At 50.6% G+C, this 19,249-nt stretch overlaps 1 protein-coding gene across 2 annotated transcripts in view; it reads right to left on the reverse strand.

The window, feature by feature from the left end:
- Positions 1–1,504: 1,504 nt before the first annotated feature.
- The window catches only part of ACO2 (aconitase 2), an 86,573-nt gene continuing 68,828 nt past the window's right edge, over positions 1,505–19,249 (reverse strand). For both annotated transcript variants that reach the window (XM_068264833.1, XM_068264834.1), the window contains exons 12-17: positions 12,433–12,555; positions 8,094–8,249; positions 6,987–7,178; positions 6,218–6,350; positions 4,884–5,005; positions 1,505–3,452 (exon numbers count right to left, since the gene is read on the reverse strand). In XM_068264833.1, coding sequence (XP_068120934.1) covers positions 3,318–3,452; positions 4,884–5,005; positions 6,218–6,350; positions 6,987–7,178; positions 8,094–8,249; positions 12,433–12,555 — 861 coding nt within the window. In that variant the 3' untranslated portion in view covers positions 1,505–3,317. The remainder of the gene's footprint in view (positions 3,453–4,883; positions 5,006–6,217; positions 6,351–6,986; positions 7,179–8,093; positions 8,250–12,432; positions 12,556–19,249) is intronic.

A 19,249-nucleotide genomic window follows, 5' to 3' on the forward strand; every position in this document is an offset into this window, starting at 1 on the left:
CAGAGGATGGCGTTACGGCAGATGCCAGAAGTAAAATATGCCGCACATGGCTGTATGACGCAACTGGAGGCCCCACCCTGCAGCACATGACGTTGTGATGCAACCGGGGGCCACTGCCTGCATTGCCATATGACGCAACTGGAGGTCCTCGCCCCAGGTCAAGGCCGTATGACACACCCGGAGGCCCCTCCCTGCTGCGCATGGCCATATGATGCAATCAGGGGCCACTCCCTGCGACACACGGCCGTATGACACAACCAGAGACCACTCCCTGCAGCACAAGGCCGTATGACACCACCGGGGGCCACTTCCTGCAGCACAAGGCCGTATGACACCACCGGGGGCCACTCCCTGCAGCACAAGGCCGTATGACACCACCGGGGGCCACTCCCTGCAGCACAAGGCTGTATGACACCACCGGGGGCCACTTCCTGCAGCACAAGGCTGTATGACACCACCGGGGGCCACTTCCTGCAGCACAAGGCTGTATGACACCACCGGGGGCCACTTCCTGCAGCACAAGGCTGTATGACACCACCGGGGGCCACTCCCTACAGCACAAGGCTGTATGACACCACCGGGGGCCACTTCCTGCAGCACAAGGCTGTATGACACCACCAGGGGCCACTCCCTGCAGCACAAGGCTGTATGACACCACCGGGGGCCACTCCCTGCAGCACAAGGCTGTATGACACCACCGGGGGCCACTTCCTGCAGCACAAGGCTGTATGACACCACCGGGGGCCACTTCCTGCAGCACAAGGCTGTATGACACCACCAGGGGCCACTTCCTGCAGCGCATGGCCATATGATGCAATCAGGGGCCACTCCCTGCGACACACGGCCGTATGACACAACCAGAGGCCACTCCCTGCAGCACAAGGCTGTATGACACCACCGGGGGCCACTTCCTGCAGCACAAGGCTGTATGACACCACCGGGGGCCACTCCCTTCAGCACAAGGCTGTATGACACCACTCCCTGCAGCATAAGGCCATATGACACCACCGGGGACCACCCCCCGCAGATCATGGCCATATGACAATACAATGCTCTAATGTTCTTGACAAAAATGATGCACCATGTAGACAAAACTTATATGGGTAGTTGCATTATGCAACAAAGACAGCGCCACCCAGTGTACAGACTGCTCTAGCTAAAATGGCAATGCAAGTATCTTTCCAGGTGTTTACATATTTTCATCTATCACCATATATTTTACATTTTTCAACGGTAGCCTCAGCACTGTGTGTACATCTGCAGTTTACAAAGAATACACAATGCCCACCCAACGGAATCAGACACACCTGGCAATGCCCACCCCATGGAATATGACACAGGGTGATGCTTCCCTCACCGTACACTGATATACTGCCCATCCGCTGTACAGAATACACCACACGTGGCCCCCAATGTACAGGACACAGTCGCAGTCGGTTCCCCCGGCTGTATGGAATATTCCACATTATGAGATGCAGAGATACAGGCGGTTAAAGTCACACAGTCAGGTAAAAACTGTTTATTGTAAATGAAACGTCTGTCAGTTTCATACATATGATTTGTACCGAACACCAACTGGGCGTCGGCTTTATACCAAATGAATCTAAATTGTCACAATAGTGACTTGTAGCAGATAATGAAATGATCATAGTTTGTGGTTCGCAGCAACTGATCTAAGATTGAAAAACGTGAAAAGGCATCACATCCCATTTATTTTCATGAAGCAGTTGTCAAACAAAATATAGATTTATTCTATAATGCAGCAAAGTACTTGTTACCATTGCACAGACTGGACAGGTGTAATAATGCAGAGCAGTACTGGTTACCATTTCACAGACCAGACAGGTGTAATAATGCAGAGCAGTACTTGTTACCATTTCACAGGCCAGACAGGTGTAATAATGCAGAGCAGTACTGGTTACCATTTCACAGGCCAGACAGGTGTAATAATGCAGCACAGTACTAGTTACCATTTCACAGGCCGGACAGGTGTAATAATGCAGCGCAGTTCTGGTTACCATTTCACAGGCCGGACAGGTGTAATAATGCAGCGCAGTACTGGTTACCATTTCACAGGCCGGACAGGTGTAATAATGCAGCGCAGTACTGGTTACCATTTCACAGGCCGGACAGGTGTAATAATGCAGCGCAGTACTGGTTACCATTTCACAGGCCGGACAGGTGTAATAATGCAGAGCAGTACTGGTTACCATTTCACAGGCCGGACAGGTGTAATAATGCAGAGCAGTACTGGTTACCATTTCACAGGCCAGACAGGTGTAATAATGCAGAGCAGTACTCGTTACCATTTCACAGACTGGACAGGTGTAATAATGCAGCACAGTACTTGTTACCATTTCACAGACCGGACAGGTGTAATAATGCAGCGCAGTACTCGTTACCATTTCACAGGCCGGACAGGTGTAATAATGCAGAGCAGTACTGGTTACCATTTCACAGGCCAGACAGGTGTAATAATGCAGAGCAGTACTCGTTACCATTTCACAGACTGGACAGGTGTAATAATGCAGCGCAGTACTCGTTACCATGTCACAGGCCGGACAGGTAATAATGCAGCGCAGTACTCGTTACCATTTCACAGGCCGGACAGGTGTAATAATGCAGCACAGTACTCGTTACCATTTCACAGGCCGGACAGGTGTAATAATGCAGCGCAGTACTGGTTACCATTTCACAGGCCAGACAGGTGTAATAATGCAGAGCAGTACTCGTTACCATTTCACAGACTGGACAGGTGTAATAATGCAGCGCAGTACTCGTTACCATTTCACAGGCCGGACAGGTGTAATAATGCAGCGCAGTACTCGTTACCATTTCACAGGCCGGACAGGTGTAATAATGCAGAGCAGTACTGGTTACCATGTCACAGGCCGGACAGGTGTAATAATGCAGAGCAGTACTGGTTACCATTTCACAGGCCAGACAGGTGTAATAATGCAGCGCAGTACTCTTTACCATTTCACAGGCCGGACAGGTGTAATAATGCAGTGCAGTACTAGTTACCATTTCACAGGCCGGACAGGTGTAATAATGCAGCGCAGTACTCTTTACCATTTCACAGGCCGGACAGGTGTAATAATGCAGCGCAGTACTCGTTACCATTTCACAGACCAGACTGCGTCACAGCAGAAAATGAATCGGACATAAATTGGCAATAAATAGGAAAAGGACACATTTTGATGGAAGGAATATACTGGCAGGATTAGTCCTCAGAAATACTCGCAGGTCGTTATGTAAGCGCTGCAGACGTGTGATTGGTGACTAGGAGTCTCTGATTGGCTGAGCCCGGCCTGCCGCTACTTCTGCAGCTCTTTCATGCGGTTCAGCGCACTGCCGGCCTGGAACCATTCAATCTGCGTCTCATTGAAGGTGTGATTCAGGAGGATGGTCTCCTGGCTGCCATTCTGGTGAGTGATGATGCATTTCACAGGCTGCAGGAGAGAAGGCAGAAATACATGAATATGCTCTATGGCAGGTTTATGCTGCATTATGTCAATGATAAGGGGAGGGAGAGAGAAGAGGGGGGAGGGGGGGGGGAGAGGGGGGGGGGGGAGAGAGAAGAGGGGAGAGAGGGGGAAAGGTGGGGGGGGGGGGGAGAGAGGGGGGGGGGAGAGAGGAGAGGGGGGAAGGTGAGGGGGGGGGGGAGAGGAGAGGGGGGAAGGTGGGGGGGGGGGGAGAGAAGAGAGGGGGGAAGGTGGGGGGGGAGAGAAGAGGGGGGGAAGGTGGGGGAAAGAGAGAGATAATTTATAATTATCATTTATATACAACAAATACAGTGTCAGTAACCCCACAATCTTCCGCACACTAATAAATGCTCTGCAATAGGAACTACTGGAGATGGGACGAATAACATATATCCTTAAATCCGAAAAGATTTGATTTTCTCAAACCCTTCAAATCTAACGAATCCTGTACATAAGAATTGTGTGGTCCGTGTAAGAATAGTAGTCAGACTCAGAATATATTATTCTAACTACTATTCTTACACGGATCACATCATTTGTATGTACAGGAATCCTTAGATTTGAGATCAGCCCTCCGTCCAGTGCAGGTAGCGTTACGTAGCTCCCCGGTATAGGTAGCTGGAGGCTCTCTTCAGTATAAGGTGCCCCCCCAGTATAGGTAGCTGAGGTAGCTGGAGGCTCTCCTCAGTATAAGGTGCCCCCCCCCCCAGTATAGGTAGCTGGAGGCTCTCCTCAGTATAAGGTGCCCCCCCCCCCCCCCCCCCCAGTATAGGTAGCTGGAGGCTCTCCTCAGTATAAGGTATATACCCCCCAGTCTGGATAGCCAGATGTGCTGTCCCAGAAGCAGTCATCCACCACCTCCATTCTTCATGCACCTTATAGCCACACCCTTCTGACCAGCTATCTCCTCTGCACAGGGCTATAAAGACACCACAGAGTAAAAAAGGTCCGTACACACGCCGGACTGGAGGCAACGACGGGTCCGTCGTTACCTCCCGCTGGGTGGGCGTTCCAACGACAGTCCGGCATGTGTACAGTCTGTCGGCGGACTGCTAAGGCTGTTCCTGAGCCATCCACCCGGCGGATCGCTCAGGAACAGCCGTATCAGTCCGCCGACAGTGCGTACACACGCCGGACTGTCGTTGGAACGCCCACCCAGTGGGAGGTAACGACGGACCCGTCGTTGCCTCCAGTCCGGCGTGTGTACGGACCTTAACTGCTATACTGTACAGAGATAATCAATGAGATAAGATTCTGACTCATGTAGATCAATGCAAATTGTATGCAGCTCAAAACTAATAACGATAATCTCCCTCGATCTGTCCAATCACTGCAGCAGATACATCTCCCCTGATGTCACCTCGCTGTGACCATGAGAATTCACTACAAGGAAATTACCTTCCCAGGTGCCAGATCCTTCAGTCCAGCCAGTGTGATCTTGTCCTCCGGGTGGATCTTATCATAGTCTGCCGGGTCAGAGAAGGTCAGAGGCAGAAGTCCTTGCTTTTTCAGGTTGGTTTCTGAAAGAATAACTTCAGTGTTACTAAATACAAACAGGCTTATTGTACCAAACACATTACTCTGTCTGGCGTTTGTACGCCTGCGCATCCCTCTGAGCCGAGCCTGCACGCCCGTGCAACCCTCTGAGCCGCGTCTGCACGCCCGCGCATCCTCTGACGTCCCTCTGAGCCGCATCTCCATGCCCGCGCGGCCCTCTGAGCCGCGTCTGCACGCCTGCGCATCCCTCTGACGTCCCTCTGAGCCGCGTCTGCACGCCCCTCTGAGCCGCGTCTGCACACCAACTAGTCGCTCCAACCGGCATTTGAACGCCAGCACGTCGCTCTTAGCATTTTATAATAAGGAACGGAACCCAAGCCCAGACATTCTCTGGTGTTTGAATAATAAGAGGCCCTCTTGCTCACAAACTTGAGTGTGCAGTCAGGACTGGAAGGAGGAGCTGGAGAATCTGCAGGATATAGCTTGTTACAGATTGTGGATTGGAGTGGCGGAGGAAGCAGGCGGCAGCGGAGGAGGAAACGGCGGGGCGGCGGAGGAGGAGGAAGCGGCGGCGGAGGAGGAAGCGGCGGCGGAGGAGGAGGAAGCGGCGGAAGAGGAAGCGACGGAAGCGGCGGAGGAGGAAGAGACGGAAGCGGCGGAGGAGGAAGAGACGGAAGCGGCGGAGGAGGAAGAGACGGAAGCGGCGGAGGAGGAAGAGACGGAAGCGGCGGAGGAGGAAGAGACGGAAGCGGCGGAGGGAGGAGGAAGCGACGGAAGCGGCGGAGGGAGGAGGAAGCGGCGGAGGGAGGAGGAAGCGACGGAAGCGGCGGAGGGAGGAGGAAGCGACGGAAGGAGGAGGAAGCGACGGAAGCGGCGGAGGGAGGAGGAAGCGGCGGAGGGAGGAGGAAGCGGCGGAGGGAGGAGGAAGCGACGGAGGGAGGAGGAAGCGACGGAAGCGGAGGGAGGAGGAAGCGACGGAAGCGGCGGAGGGAGGAGGAAGCGGCAGAGGGAGGAGGAAGCGGCGGAGGGAGGAGGAAGCGGCGGAGGGAGGAGGAAGCGGCGGAGGGAGGAGGAAGCGACGGAGGGAGGAGGAAGCGAGGAGGGAGGAGGAAGCGAGGAGGGAGGAGGAAGCGACGGAGGGAGGAGGAAGCGACGGAGGGGGGAGGAAGCGACGGAGGGAGGAGGAAGCGACGGAAGCGGCGAGGCAGGAAGCAACGGGGTGCTCATAAACTCACCATGAATTCTTGCGAAGCTCTTTGTGATGATCGCTCGGCCTCCCAGGTGTCGCGGCTCCAAGGCAGCGTGTTCTCTGCTGGAGCCCTCTCCGTAGTTCTCATCACCGATCACCACCCACTGCACGCCATGTGCCTACAAGAAATCAGGAGGAAGGACGATTACAGCTGTGGGATAGAATTACGCCTTCAAACTACACTGTTTGGTGTACATAAGCAGAATGCAGTAAAATACAGCAAGGTCTAATGCATTCACACAAGAAATGAGGAGCCCTATTTGGCCGCAGCTAGGAGGCTGCTCTACCCTGACCAGCTGTCACTCAGGCTGTGCACAGGCCCATGGACACTTGTCCTAAATATTTATATATTTTTCCTTTGTTGGACAGACCCCTCTGATGATCACTGTACTGCAACTTTTATCAGCGTGATTGACCGAAGTAAAAAAACTTTATTGCACCAGCGGTGCGCTCTTGTTTTCTTTATCTTTCTTGTCAGATTCACTGGCACCATCCAGTTTCTGGAGCAGCACACATCTGTCCACCATCCACCTAAGACAGCGCAGGGATTGTTCTTTTCACTGTACTGTGTGTGGTTTGGTGGTCTTTGTTGGACAGACTCATCTGATAGTCACTGACATTGTATGTATAGTCGTAAAGTTCACTTCCTTATCAGTGCCAAATACAAATTAATCAGATACTCTTGACCATGATTATTACCATGTAATAGCGGGAGGTGTCAGGGATCGGGCTGTACTCCTGACCATGAGGATTACCTTGTAATAGCGGGCGGTGTCGGGGACCGGGCCGTACTCCTGCGTCAAACAGTTCTTCAGGCAGTTGGCCTTGTCATTCTCAATGTTGATGGCTCCAATCAGGAGATTATTAGAGATGTTGTCCAGATGACCTCTGAACTTCAGCCAAGGTCCAGCAGCTGATATATGATCCGTCGTGCACTTACCCTTCACCTGCCGCAGACAGAGGAAGAAAAATCAACACTTTCTACCACAAGCATTATCCAATGCTGAGAAAATGGGAAGTAATGTCAAATTCTGACAAGACACCCCCAGTCTGCAGGAGAGACATGGTGGAGGACGCAGCACAATGGAAGAATACAATTTATAGGGATCGGCTGTGAACACGACGGAGAGGGGGTGATTGGTCATACACACTAGGGAAAGGCGGTGATTGGCCATACACAAGAGCGAGAGGCAATGATTGGCCATACACATGAGCGAGCAGCTGCGATTGGCCATACACACTAGGGAAAGGCGGTAATTGGCCGTCCAAACTAGGGTGAGGCGGTGATTGGCCATACACATGAGAGAGGCAGTGATTTGGCTATACATAGGTTGTTGGTGGCTGCCAGCGTGGCAGTATATGCACGTACGTTGCCAATTTCTTTTGCTTAGGCAATTTTTCCCTGGATCTTTGTCACCTGATGGCTATAACATTTAGTACAATGGTACCACATCTGTGGCATTACTGTATGGCGGGAATATGACATCATCTGACTGGTGTGTGATTGCTGTATGCTCCTTTACATAGCAATTCTGTATGTTACGCACCATCCTGTCTCACTCACTGAATACCGTGACCAAGAAGACCTCTGAGGCCAAACAAAAGGTTTTCATTTTGTTTTTGCTTCTTACAGTGGTGGTCAGTTGCAATTAATTAAGACTATCCATTCGGAAGCAGGGGGTTCGGTTACAGCCTCACGTTGCCTCCTGTGGCTATGGAGGGTGGAGAAAGGATGACTGGGCCAAACACAATGATGCTTCCAGTGGGAGGGCAAGGAAGGGGAACAATGCCCTCGGACTGGAGCAGCCTAGCATGTGTACCGGCCCTAACCGTTACACCTCTGTGGATTACCCAATCATCACCTTTATGAGGATCTGCAGGTTTTCCAAATCTTTTCCATCCCATTTGTCAAAAGGCTCCAGGAGCTGGAGACGCTGGCTGGTGGGGCTGACGTCTACCTTCTGAGCACCGCCATCCTTGGGTGGATATTGATACGTGTCCTGACCGGGGTCAAAACCCTGCAAAACAAAACAAGAGTTATGAACATGTGGTGGAGAGCCTGCCATCTACACAACTACAGAAAACAGTGAGGAACAATGTGGTGGAGGGCCTGCCATCTACACAACTACAGAAAACAGTGAGGAACAATGTGGTGGAGGGCCAGCCATCTACACAACTACAGAGGACATCTGTGAGGAACAATGTAATGGAGGACCTGCCATCTACACAACTACAGAGGACAACTGTGAGGAACAATGTGGTGGAGGACCTGCCATCTACACAACTACAGAGGACAACTGTAAGGAACAATGTAATGGAGGGCCAGCCATCTACACAACTACAGAGGACAACTGGGAGGAACAATGTAATGGAGGACCTGCCATCTACACAACTACAGAGGACAACTGTGAGGAACAATGTAATGGAGGACCTGCCATCTACACAATACAGAGGACAACTGTGAGGAACAATGTAATGGAGGACCTGCCATCTACACAATACAGAGGACAACTGTGAGGAACAATGTGGTGGAGGGCCTGCCATCTACACAATACAGAGGACAACTGTGAGGAACAATGTGGTGGAGGGCCTGCCATCTACACAATACAGAGGACAACTGTGAGGAACAATGTGGCGGAGGACCTGCCATCTACACAATACAGAGGACAACTGTGAGGAGCAATGTAATGGAGGACCTGCCATCTACACAACTACAGAGGACAACTGTGAGGAACAATGTGGCGGAGGGCCTGCCATCTACACAATACAGAGGACAACTGTGAGGAACAATGTGGTGGAGGGACTGCCATCTACACAATACAGAGGACAACTGTGAGGGACAATGTGGTGGAGGGCCTGCCATCTACACAATACAGAGGACAACTGTGAGGAACAATGTGGCGGAGGGCCTGCCATCTACACACTACAGAGGACAACTGTGAGGAACAATGTGGGGGAGGGCCTGTCATCTACACAATACAGAGGACAACTGTGAGGAACAATGTGGTGGAGGGCCTGCCATCTACACAATACAGAGGACAACTGTGAGGAACAATGTAATGGAGGACCTGCCATCTACACAACTACAGAGGACAACTGTGAGGAACAATGTGGCGGAGGGCCTGCCATCTACACAATACAGAGGACAACTGTGAGGAACAATGTGGTGGAGGGCCTGCCATCTACACAATACAGAGGACAACTGTGAGGAGCAATGTAATGGAGGACCTGCCATCTACACAACTACAGAGGACAACTGTGAGGAACAATGTGGCGGAGGGCCTGCCATCTACACAATACAGAGGACAACTGTGAGGAACAATGTGGTGGAGGGCCTGCCATCTACACAATACAGAGGACAACTGTGAGGAACAATGTAATGGAGGACCTGCCATCTACACAATACAGAGGACAACTGTGAGGAACAATGTGGTGGAGGGCCTGCCATCTACACAATACAGAGGACAACTGTGAGGAACAATGTAATGGAGGGCCTGCCATCTACACAATACAGAGGACAACTGTGAGGAACAATGTGGGGGAGGGCCTGTCATCTACAGAATACAGAGGACAACTGTGAGGAACAATGTGGTGGAGGGCCTGCCATCTACACAATACAGAGGACAACTGTGAGGAACAATGTGGTGGAGGGCCTGCCATCTACACAACTACACAGGACAACTGTGAGGAACAATGTGGTGGAGGGCCAGCCATCTACACAATACAGAGGACAACTGTGAGGAACAATGTGGGGGAGGGCCTGTCATCTACAGAATACAGAGGACAACTGTGAGGAACAATGTGGTGGAGGGCCTGCCATCTACACAATACAGAGGACAACTGTGAGGAACAATGTGGTGGAGGGCCTGCCATCTACACAATACAGAGGACATCTGTGAGGAACAATGTAATGGAGGGCCAGCCATCTACACAACTACAGAGGACAACTGTGAGGAACAATGTGGTGGAGGGCCTGCCATCTACACAACTACAGAGGACAACTGTGAGGAACAATGTGGCGGAGGGCCTGCCATCTACACAATACAGAGGACAACTGTGAGGAACAATGTGGTGGAGGGCCTGCCATCTACACAATACAGAGGACAACTGTGAGGAACAATGTAATGGAGGACCTGCCATCTACACAATACAGAGGACAACTGTGAGGAACAATGTGGTGGAGGGCCTGCCATCTACACAATACAGAGGACAACTGTGAGGAACAATGTAATGGAGGGCCTGCCATCTACACAATACAGAGGACAACTGTGAGGAACAATGTGGGGGAGGGCCTGTCATCTACAGAATACAGAGGACAACTGTGAGGAACAATGTGGTGGAGGGCCTGCCATCTACACAATACAGAGGACAACTGTGAGGAACAATGTGGTGGAGGGCCTGCCATCTACACAACTACACAGGACAACTGTGAGGAACAATGTGGTGGAGGGCCAGCCATCTACACAATACAGAGGACAACTGTGAGGAACAATGTGGGGGAGGGCCTGTCATCTACAGAATACAGAGGACAACTGTGAGGAACAATGTGGTGGAGGGCCTGCCATCTACACAATACAGAGGACAACTGTGAGGAACAATGTGGTGGAGGGCCTGCCATCTACACAATACAGAGGACATCTGTGAGGAACAATGTAATGGAGGGCCAGCCATCTACACAACTACAGAGGACAACTGTGAGGAACAATGTAATGGAGGGCCTGCCATCTACACAACTACAGAGGACAACTGTGAGGAACAATGTGGTGGAGGGCCTGCCATCTACACAATACAGAGGACAACTGTGAGGAACAATGTGGTGGAGGGCCTGCCATCTACACAACTACACAGGACAACTGTGAGGAACAATGTGGTGGAGGGCCTGCCATCTACAGAATACAGAGGACAACTGTGAGGAACAATGTAATGGAGGACCTGCCATCTACACAATACAGAGGACAACTGTGAGGAACAATGTGGTGGAGGGCCTGCCATCTACACAATACAGAGGACAACTGTGAGGAACAATGCGGTGGAGGGCCTGCCATCTACAGAATACAGAGGACAACTGTGAGGAACAATGTGGTGGAGGGACTGCCATCTACACAATACAGAGGACAACTGTGAGGAACAATGTGGTGGAGGGCCTGCCATCTACACAACTACAGGGGACAACTGTAAGGAACAATGTAATGGAGGGCCAGCCATCTACACAACTACAGAGGACAACTGTGAGGAACAATGTGGTGGAGGGCCTGCCATCTACACAATACAGAGGACATCTGTGAGGAACAATGTGGTGGAGGGCCTGCCATCTACACAATACAGAGGACATCTGTGAGGGACAATGTAATGGAGGGCCTGCCATCTACACAATACAGAGGACATCTGTGAGGAACAATGTGGTGGAGGGCCTGCCATCTACACAATACAGAGGACATCTGTGAGGGACAATGTAATGGAGGGCCTGCCATCTACACAATACAGAGGACAACTGTGAGGAACAATGTAATGGAGGGCCTGCCATCTACACAATACAGAGGACAACTGTGAGGAACAATGTGGTGGAGGGCCTGCCATCTACACAATACAGAGGACAACTGTGAGGAACAATGTGGTGGAGGGCCTGCCATCTACACAATACAGAGGACAACTGTGAGGAACAATGTGGTGGAGGGCCTGCCATCTACACAATACAGAGGACATCTGTGAGGGACAATGTAATGGAGGGCCTGCCATCTACACAATACAGAGGACATCTGTGAGGAACAATGTGGTGGAGGGCCTGCCATCTACACAATACAGAGGACATCTGTGAGGGACAATGTAATGGAGGGCCTGCCATCTACACAATACAGAGGACAACTGTGAGGAACAATGTAATGGAGGGCCTGCCATCTACACAATACAGAGGACAACTGTGAGGAACAATGTGGGGGAGGGCCTGCCATCTACACAATACAGAGGACAACTGTGAGGAACAATGTAATGGAGGGCCTGCCATCTACACAATACAGAGGACAACTGTGAGGAACAATGTGGTGGAGGACCTGACATCTACACAACCACAGAGGACAACTGTGAGGAACAATGTGGTGGAGGACCTGACATCTACACAACCACAGAGGACAACCGTATGTAAGTGTATGAAAAGTAATATCTGCACATGTGTATCCATACACTCCTCAGCAATGAAATACTCACAGCTTTTGGCAGCTCATCTGCATCTGGTGGGTCCAGCTTGAATTTCTTCCCATCAGAACCAGTGAGAAAATCTTTCTCTGGGTCAAACTTTAAGGTTCCGGCGATAGAAAGAGCTGTGACAATCTGTAAATATGAATAAGATATGTGAGTATTCTACACACAAGAGGCCTGGATGACCCAATGATGAGCACTAGTGACCAGCATAGATTGTATGAAAGGACGACCACAGATTACCAGTGCTGTATCTATCCCCTCTTTCCCTCCCTATAGATTTATAGATTTTATTTCAATAAAATGTATCAGCAGGGATATGTGAGGGAGCAGGCTGGTGTTGTACCTTCCTCTGGGTCAGCAGGGATATGTGAGGTTGCAGGCTGGTGTTGTACCTTCCTCTGGATCAGCCGGGATATGTGAAGGAGCAGGCTGGTGTTGTACCTTCCTCTGGATCAGCAGGGATATGTGAAGGAGCAGGCTGGTGTTGTACCTTCCTCTGGATCAGCCGGGATATGTGAGGGAGCAGGCTGGTGGTGTGCCTTCCTCTGGATCAGCAGGGATATGTGAGGGAGCAGGCTGGTGTTGTGCCTTCCTCTGGATCAGCAGGGATATGTGAGGGTGCAGGCTGGTGTTGTGCCTTCCTCTGGATCAGCAGGGATATGTGAGGGAGCAAGCTGGTGTTGTGCCTTCCTCTGGATCAGCAGGGATATGTGAGGGAGCAGGCTGGTGTTGTACCTTCCTCTGGATCAGCAGGGATATGTGAGGGAGCAGGCTGGTGGTGTGCCTTCCTCTGGATCAGCAGGGATATGTGAGGGAGCAGGCTGGTGTTGTGCCTTCCTCTGGATCAGCAGGGATATGTGAGGGTGCAGGCTGGTGTTGTGCCTTCCTCTGGATCAGCAGGGATATGTGAGGGAGCAAGCTGGTGTTGTGCCTTCCTCTGGATCAGCAGGGATATGTGAGGGAGCAGGCTGGTGTTGTACCTTCCTCTGGATCAGCAGGGATATGTGAGGGAGCAGGCTGGTGTTGTACTATATTTTCTGGTTGAACTCGATGGACGTCTTTTTTTCCACCCAAATAACTAACTATGTAACTAAGACACACCGTGTGAACGGTTAATAAAAACAAAATGCAATGACTTTCAAAAAGAGATATATCCTACATTTGCAGTAACTATAAATCGTGCAAAGACAACACATCGCAAATGTAGAAAACCCTCCCCCTGGATTGCAGGAAATGGTCTTGTAACATCTCCAGTTTCTTTCCTGCTTGTGTGTCACGGTCTGGGGCGCGCAGTACTGAAGGGCGGGGCAACCTCTCTCCAGCCCCCCCATAGGTTGGGTATTGCAGCTAGCCTCTGTTTAAATGACCATGTGATCTGTACATATAGCTGTACATAAAGGTAATACCTCTGGAGGTGTAAGAAGGCGTGGGTCTCGGGGTTGGTGAGTACATATAGCTGTACATAAAGGTAATACCTCTGGAGGTGTAAGAAGGCGTGGGTCTCGGGGTTGGGGAGTACATATAGCTGTACATAAAGGTAATACCTCTGGAGATGTAAGAAGGCGTGGGTCTCGGGGTTGGGGAGTACATATAGCTGTACATAAAGGTAATACCTCTGGAGATGTAAGAAGGCGTGGGTCTCAGGGTTGGTGAGTACATATAGCTGCACATAAAGGTAATACCTCTGGAGATGTAAGAAGGCGTGGGTCTCGGGGTTGGTGAGTACATATAGCTGCACATAAAGGTAATACCTCTGGAGATGTAAGAAGGCGTGGGTCTCGGGGTTGGTGAGTACATATAGCTGCACATAAAGGTAATACCTCTGGAGATGTAAGAAGGCGTGGGTCTCGGGGTTGGGGAGTACATATAGCTGCACATAAAGGCAATACCTCTGGAGGTGTAAGAAGGCATGGGTCTCGGGGTTGGGGAGTACATATAGCTGTACATAAAGCTAATACCTCTGGAGATGTAAGAAGGCGTGGGTCTCGGGGTTGGTGAGTACATATAGCTGTACATAAAGGTAATACCTCCGGAGGTGTAAGAAGGCGTGGGTCTCGGGGTTGGGGAGTACATATAGCTGTACATAAAGGTAATACCTCTGGAGGTGTAAGCAGGCGTGGGTCTCGGGGTTGGGGAGTACATATAGCTGTACATAAAGGTAATACCTCTGGAGATGTAAGAAGGCGTGGGTCTCGGGGTTGGGGAGTACATATAGCTGTACATAAAGGTAATACCTCTGGAGATGTAAGAAGGCGTGGGTCTCGGGGTTGGTGAGTACATATAGCTGTACATAAAGGTAATACCTCCGGAGGTGTAAGAAGGCGTGGGTCTCGGGGTTGGGGAGTACATATAGCTGTACATAAAGGTAATACCTCCGGAGGTGTAAGAAGGCGTGGGTCTCGGGGTTGGGGAGTACATATAGCTGTACATAAAGGTAATACCTCTGGAGATGTAAGAAGGCGCGGGTCTCGGGGTTGGGGAGTACATATAGCTGCACATAAAGGTAATACCTCCGGAGATGTAAGAAGGCGTGGGTCTCGGGGTTGGGGAGTACATATAGCTGTACATAAAGGTAATACCTCCGGAGGTGTAAGAAGGCGTGGGTCTCGGGGTTGGGGAGTACATATAGCTGTACATAAAGGTAATACCTCTGGAGATGTAAGAAGGCGTGGGTCTCGGGGTTGGGGAGTACATATAGCTGTACATAAAGGTAATACCTCTGGAGATGTAAGAAGGCGTGGGTCTCGGGGTTGGGGAGTACATATAGCTGTACATAAAGGTAATACCTCTGGAGATGTAAGAAGGCGTGGGTCTCGGGGTTGGGGAGTACATATAGTTGCACATAAAGGTAATACCTCCGGAGATGTAAGAAGGCGTGGGTCTCGGGGTTGGGGAGTACATATAGCTGTACATAAAGGTAATACCTCCGGAGGTGTAAGAAGGCGTGGGTCTCGGGGTTGGTGAGTACATATAGCTGTACATAAAGGTAATACCTCTGGAGGTGTAAGAAGGCGTGGGTCTCGGGGTTGGTGAGTACATATAGCTGTACATAAAGGTAATACCTCTGGAGATGTAAGAAGGCGTGGGTCTCGGGGTTGGGGAGTACATATAGCTGTACATAAAGGTAATACCTCTGGCGATGTAAGAAGGCGTGGGTCTCGGGGTTGGGGAGTACATATAGCTGTACATAAAGGTAATACCTCTGGAAGTGTAAGAAGGCGTGGGTCTCGGGGTTGGGGAGTACATATAGCTGTACATAAAGGTAATACCTCTGGAGGTGTAAGAAGGCGTGGGTCTCGGGGTTGGGGAGTACATATAGCTGTACATAAAGGTAATACCTCTGGAGGTGTAAGAAGGCGTGGGTCTCGGGGTTGGGGAGTACATATAGCTGTACATAAAGGTAATACCTCTGGAGGTGTAAGAAGGCGTGGGTCTCGGGGTTGGGGAGTACATATAGCTGTACATAAAGGTAATACCTCTGGAGGTGTAAGAAGGCGTAGGTCTCGGTGTTGGCGAGTACATATAGCTGTACATAAAGGTAATACCTCTGGAGATGTAAGAAGGCGTGGGTCTCGGGGTTGGGGAGTACATATAGCTGCACATAAAGGTAATACCTCTGGAGATGTAAGAAGGCGTGGGTCTCGGGGTTGGGGAGTACATATAGCTGTACATAAAGGTAATACCTCTGGAGATGTAAGCAGGCGTGGGTCTCGGGGTTGGGGAGTACATATAGCTGTACATAAAGGTAATACCTCTGGAGATGTAAGAAGGCGTGGGTCTCGGGGTTGGGGAGTACATATAGCTGTACATAAAGGTAATACCTCCGGAGATGTAGGAAGGCGTGGGTCTCGGGGTTGGTGAGTACATATAGCTGTACATAAAGGTAATACCTCTGGAGGTGTAAGAAGGCGTGGGTCTCGGGGTAAGGGAGTACATATAGCTGCACATAAAGGTAATACCTCTGGAGATGTAAGAAGGCGTGGGTCTCGGGGTTGGGGAGTACATATAGCTGTACATAAAGGTAATACCTCTGGAGGTGTAAGAAGGCGTGGGTCTCGGGGTTGGTGAGTACATATAGCTGTACATAAAGGTAATACCTCCGGAGACGTAATGAAGGCGTGGGTCTCAAGGTTGGGGAGTACATATAGCTGTACATAAAGGTAATACCTCTGGAGATGTAAGAAGGCGTGGGTCTCGGGGTTGGTGAGTACATATAGCTGCACATAAAGGTAATACCTCTGGAGGTGTAAGAAGGCGTGGGTCTCGGGGTTGGTGAGTACATATAGCTGCACATAAAGGTAATACCTCTGGAGGTGTAAGAAGGCGTGGGTCTCGGGGTTGGGGAGTACATATAGCTGTACATAAAGGTAATACCTCCGGAGATGTAAGAAGGCGTGGGTCTCGGGGTTGGTGAGTACATATAGCTGTACATGAAGGTAATACCTCTGGAGGTGTAAGAAGGCGTGGGTCTCGGGGTTGGGGAGTACATATAGCTGCACATAAAGGTAATACCTCTGGAGATGTAAGAAGGCGTGGGTCTCGGGGTTGAGGAGTACATATAGCTGTACATAAAGGTAATACCTCTGGAGACGTAACGAAGGCGTGGGTCTCGGGGTTGGGGAGTACATATAGCTGTACATAAAGGTAATACCTCCGGAGGTGTAAGAAGGCGTGGGTCTCGGGGATGGGGAGTACATATAGCTGTACATAAAGGTAATACCTCCGGAGATGTAAGAAGGCGTGGGTCTCGGGGTTGGTGAGTACATATAGCTGTACATGAAGGTAATACCTCTGGAGATGTAAGAAGGCGTGGGTCTCGGGGTTGGTGAGTACATATAGCTGTACATGAAGGTAATACCTCTGGAGATGTAAGAAGGCGTGGGTCTCGGGGTTGAGGAGTACATATAGCTGTACATAAAGGTAATACCTCTGGAGACGTAACGAAGGCGTGGGTCTCGGGGTTGGGGAGTACATATAGCTGTACATAAAGGTAATACCTCCGGAGGTGTAAGAAGGCGTGGGTCTCGGGGATGGGGAGTACATATAGCTGTACATAAAGGTAATACCTCTGGAGATGTAAGAAGGCGCGGGTCTCGGGGTTGGGGAGTACATATAGCTGTACATAAAGGTAATACCTCCGGAGGTGTAAGAAGGCGTGGGTCTCGGGGTTGGTGAGTACATATAGCTGTACATAAAGGTAATACCTCTGGAGGTGTAAGAAGGCGTGGGTCTCGGGGTTGGGGAGTACATATAGCTGTACATAAAGGTAATACCTCTGGAGATGTAAGAAGGCGCGGGTCTCGGGGTTGGGGAGTACATATAGCTGCACATAAAGGTAATACCTCTGGAGGTGTAAGAAGGCGTGGGTCTCGGGGTTGGGGAGTACATATAGCTGTACATAAAGGTAATACCTCCGGAGGTGTAAGAAGGCGTGGGTCTCGGGGTTGGGGAGTACATATAGCTGTACATAAAGGTAATACCTCTGGAGGTGTAAGAAGGCGTGGGTCTCGGGGTTGGGGAGTACATATAGCTGTACATAAAGGTAATACCTCTGGAGGTGTAAGAAGGCGTGGGTCTCGGGGTTGGGGAGTACATATAGCCGTACATAAAGGTAATACCTCCGGAGGTGTAAGAAGGCGTGGGTCTCGGGGTTGGGGAGTACATATAGCTGTACATAAAGGTAATACCTCCGGAGGTGTAAGAAGGCGTGGGTCTCGGGGTTGGGGAGTACATATAGCTGTACATAAAGGTAATACCTCTGGAGATGTAAGAAGGCGTGGGTCTCGGGGTTGGGGAGTACATATAGCTGTACATAAAGGTAATACCTCTGGAGGTGTAAGAAGGCGTGGGTCTCGGGGTTGGGGAGTACATATAGCTGTACATAAAGGTAATACCTCTGGAGATGTAAGAAGGCGTGGGTCTCGGGGTTGGGCAGTACATATAGCTGTACATATAGGTAATACCTCTGGAGGTGTAAGAAGGCGTGGGTCTCGGGGTTGGGGAGTACATATAGCTGCACATAAAGGTAATACCTCCGGAGATGTAAGAAGGCGTGGGTCTCGGGGTTGGTGAGTACATATAGCTGTACATAAAGGTAATACCTCTGGAGGTGTAAGAAGGCGTGGGTCTCGGGGTTGGGGAGTACATATAGCTGTACATAAAGGTAATACCTCTGGAGGTGTAAGAAGGCGTGGGTCTCGGGGTTGGGGAGTACATATAGCTGTACATAAAGGTAATACCTCTGGAGATGTAAGAAGGCGTGGGTCTCGGGGTTGGGGAGTACATATAGCTGTACATAAAGGTAATACCTCCGGAGGTGTAAGAAGGCGTGGGTCTCGGGGTTGGGGAGTACATATAGCTGCACATAAAGGTAATACCTCCGGAGGTGTAAGAAGGCGTGGGTCTCGGGGTTGGGGAGTACATATAGCTGTACATAAAGGTAATACCTCTGGAGATGTAAGAAGGCGTGGGTCTCGGGGTTGGGGAGTACATATAGCTGTACATAAAGGTAATACCTCCGGAGGTGTAAGAAGGCGTGGGTCTCGGGGTTGGGGAGTACATATAGCTGCACATAAAGGTAATACCTCCGGAGGTGTAAGAAGGCGTGGGTCTCGGGGTTGGGGAGTACATATAGCTGTACATAAAGGTAATACCTCTGGAGGTGTAAGAAGGCGTGGGTCTCGGGGTTGGGGAGTACATATAGCTGTACATAAAGGTAATACCTCTGGAGGTGTAAGAAGGCGTGGGTCTCGGGGTTGGGGAGTACATATAGCTGTACATAAAGGTAATACCTCCGGAGGTGTAAGAAGGCGTGGGTCTCGGG

The sequence above is a fragment of the Hyperolius riggenbachi genome, unplaced genomic scaffold (genome assembly GCF_040937935.1).
Source record: "Hyperolius riggenbachi isolate aHypRig1 unplaced genomic scaffold, aHypRig1.pri scaffold_174, whole genome shotgun sequence".
Classification (NCBI taxonomy): domain Eukaryota; kingdom Metazoa; phylum Chordata; class Amphibia; order Anura; family Hyperoliidae; genus Hyperolius; species Hyperolius riggenbachi.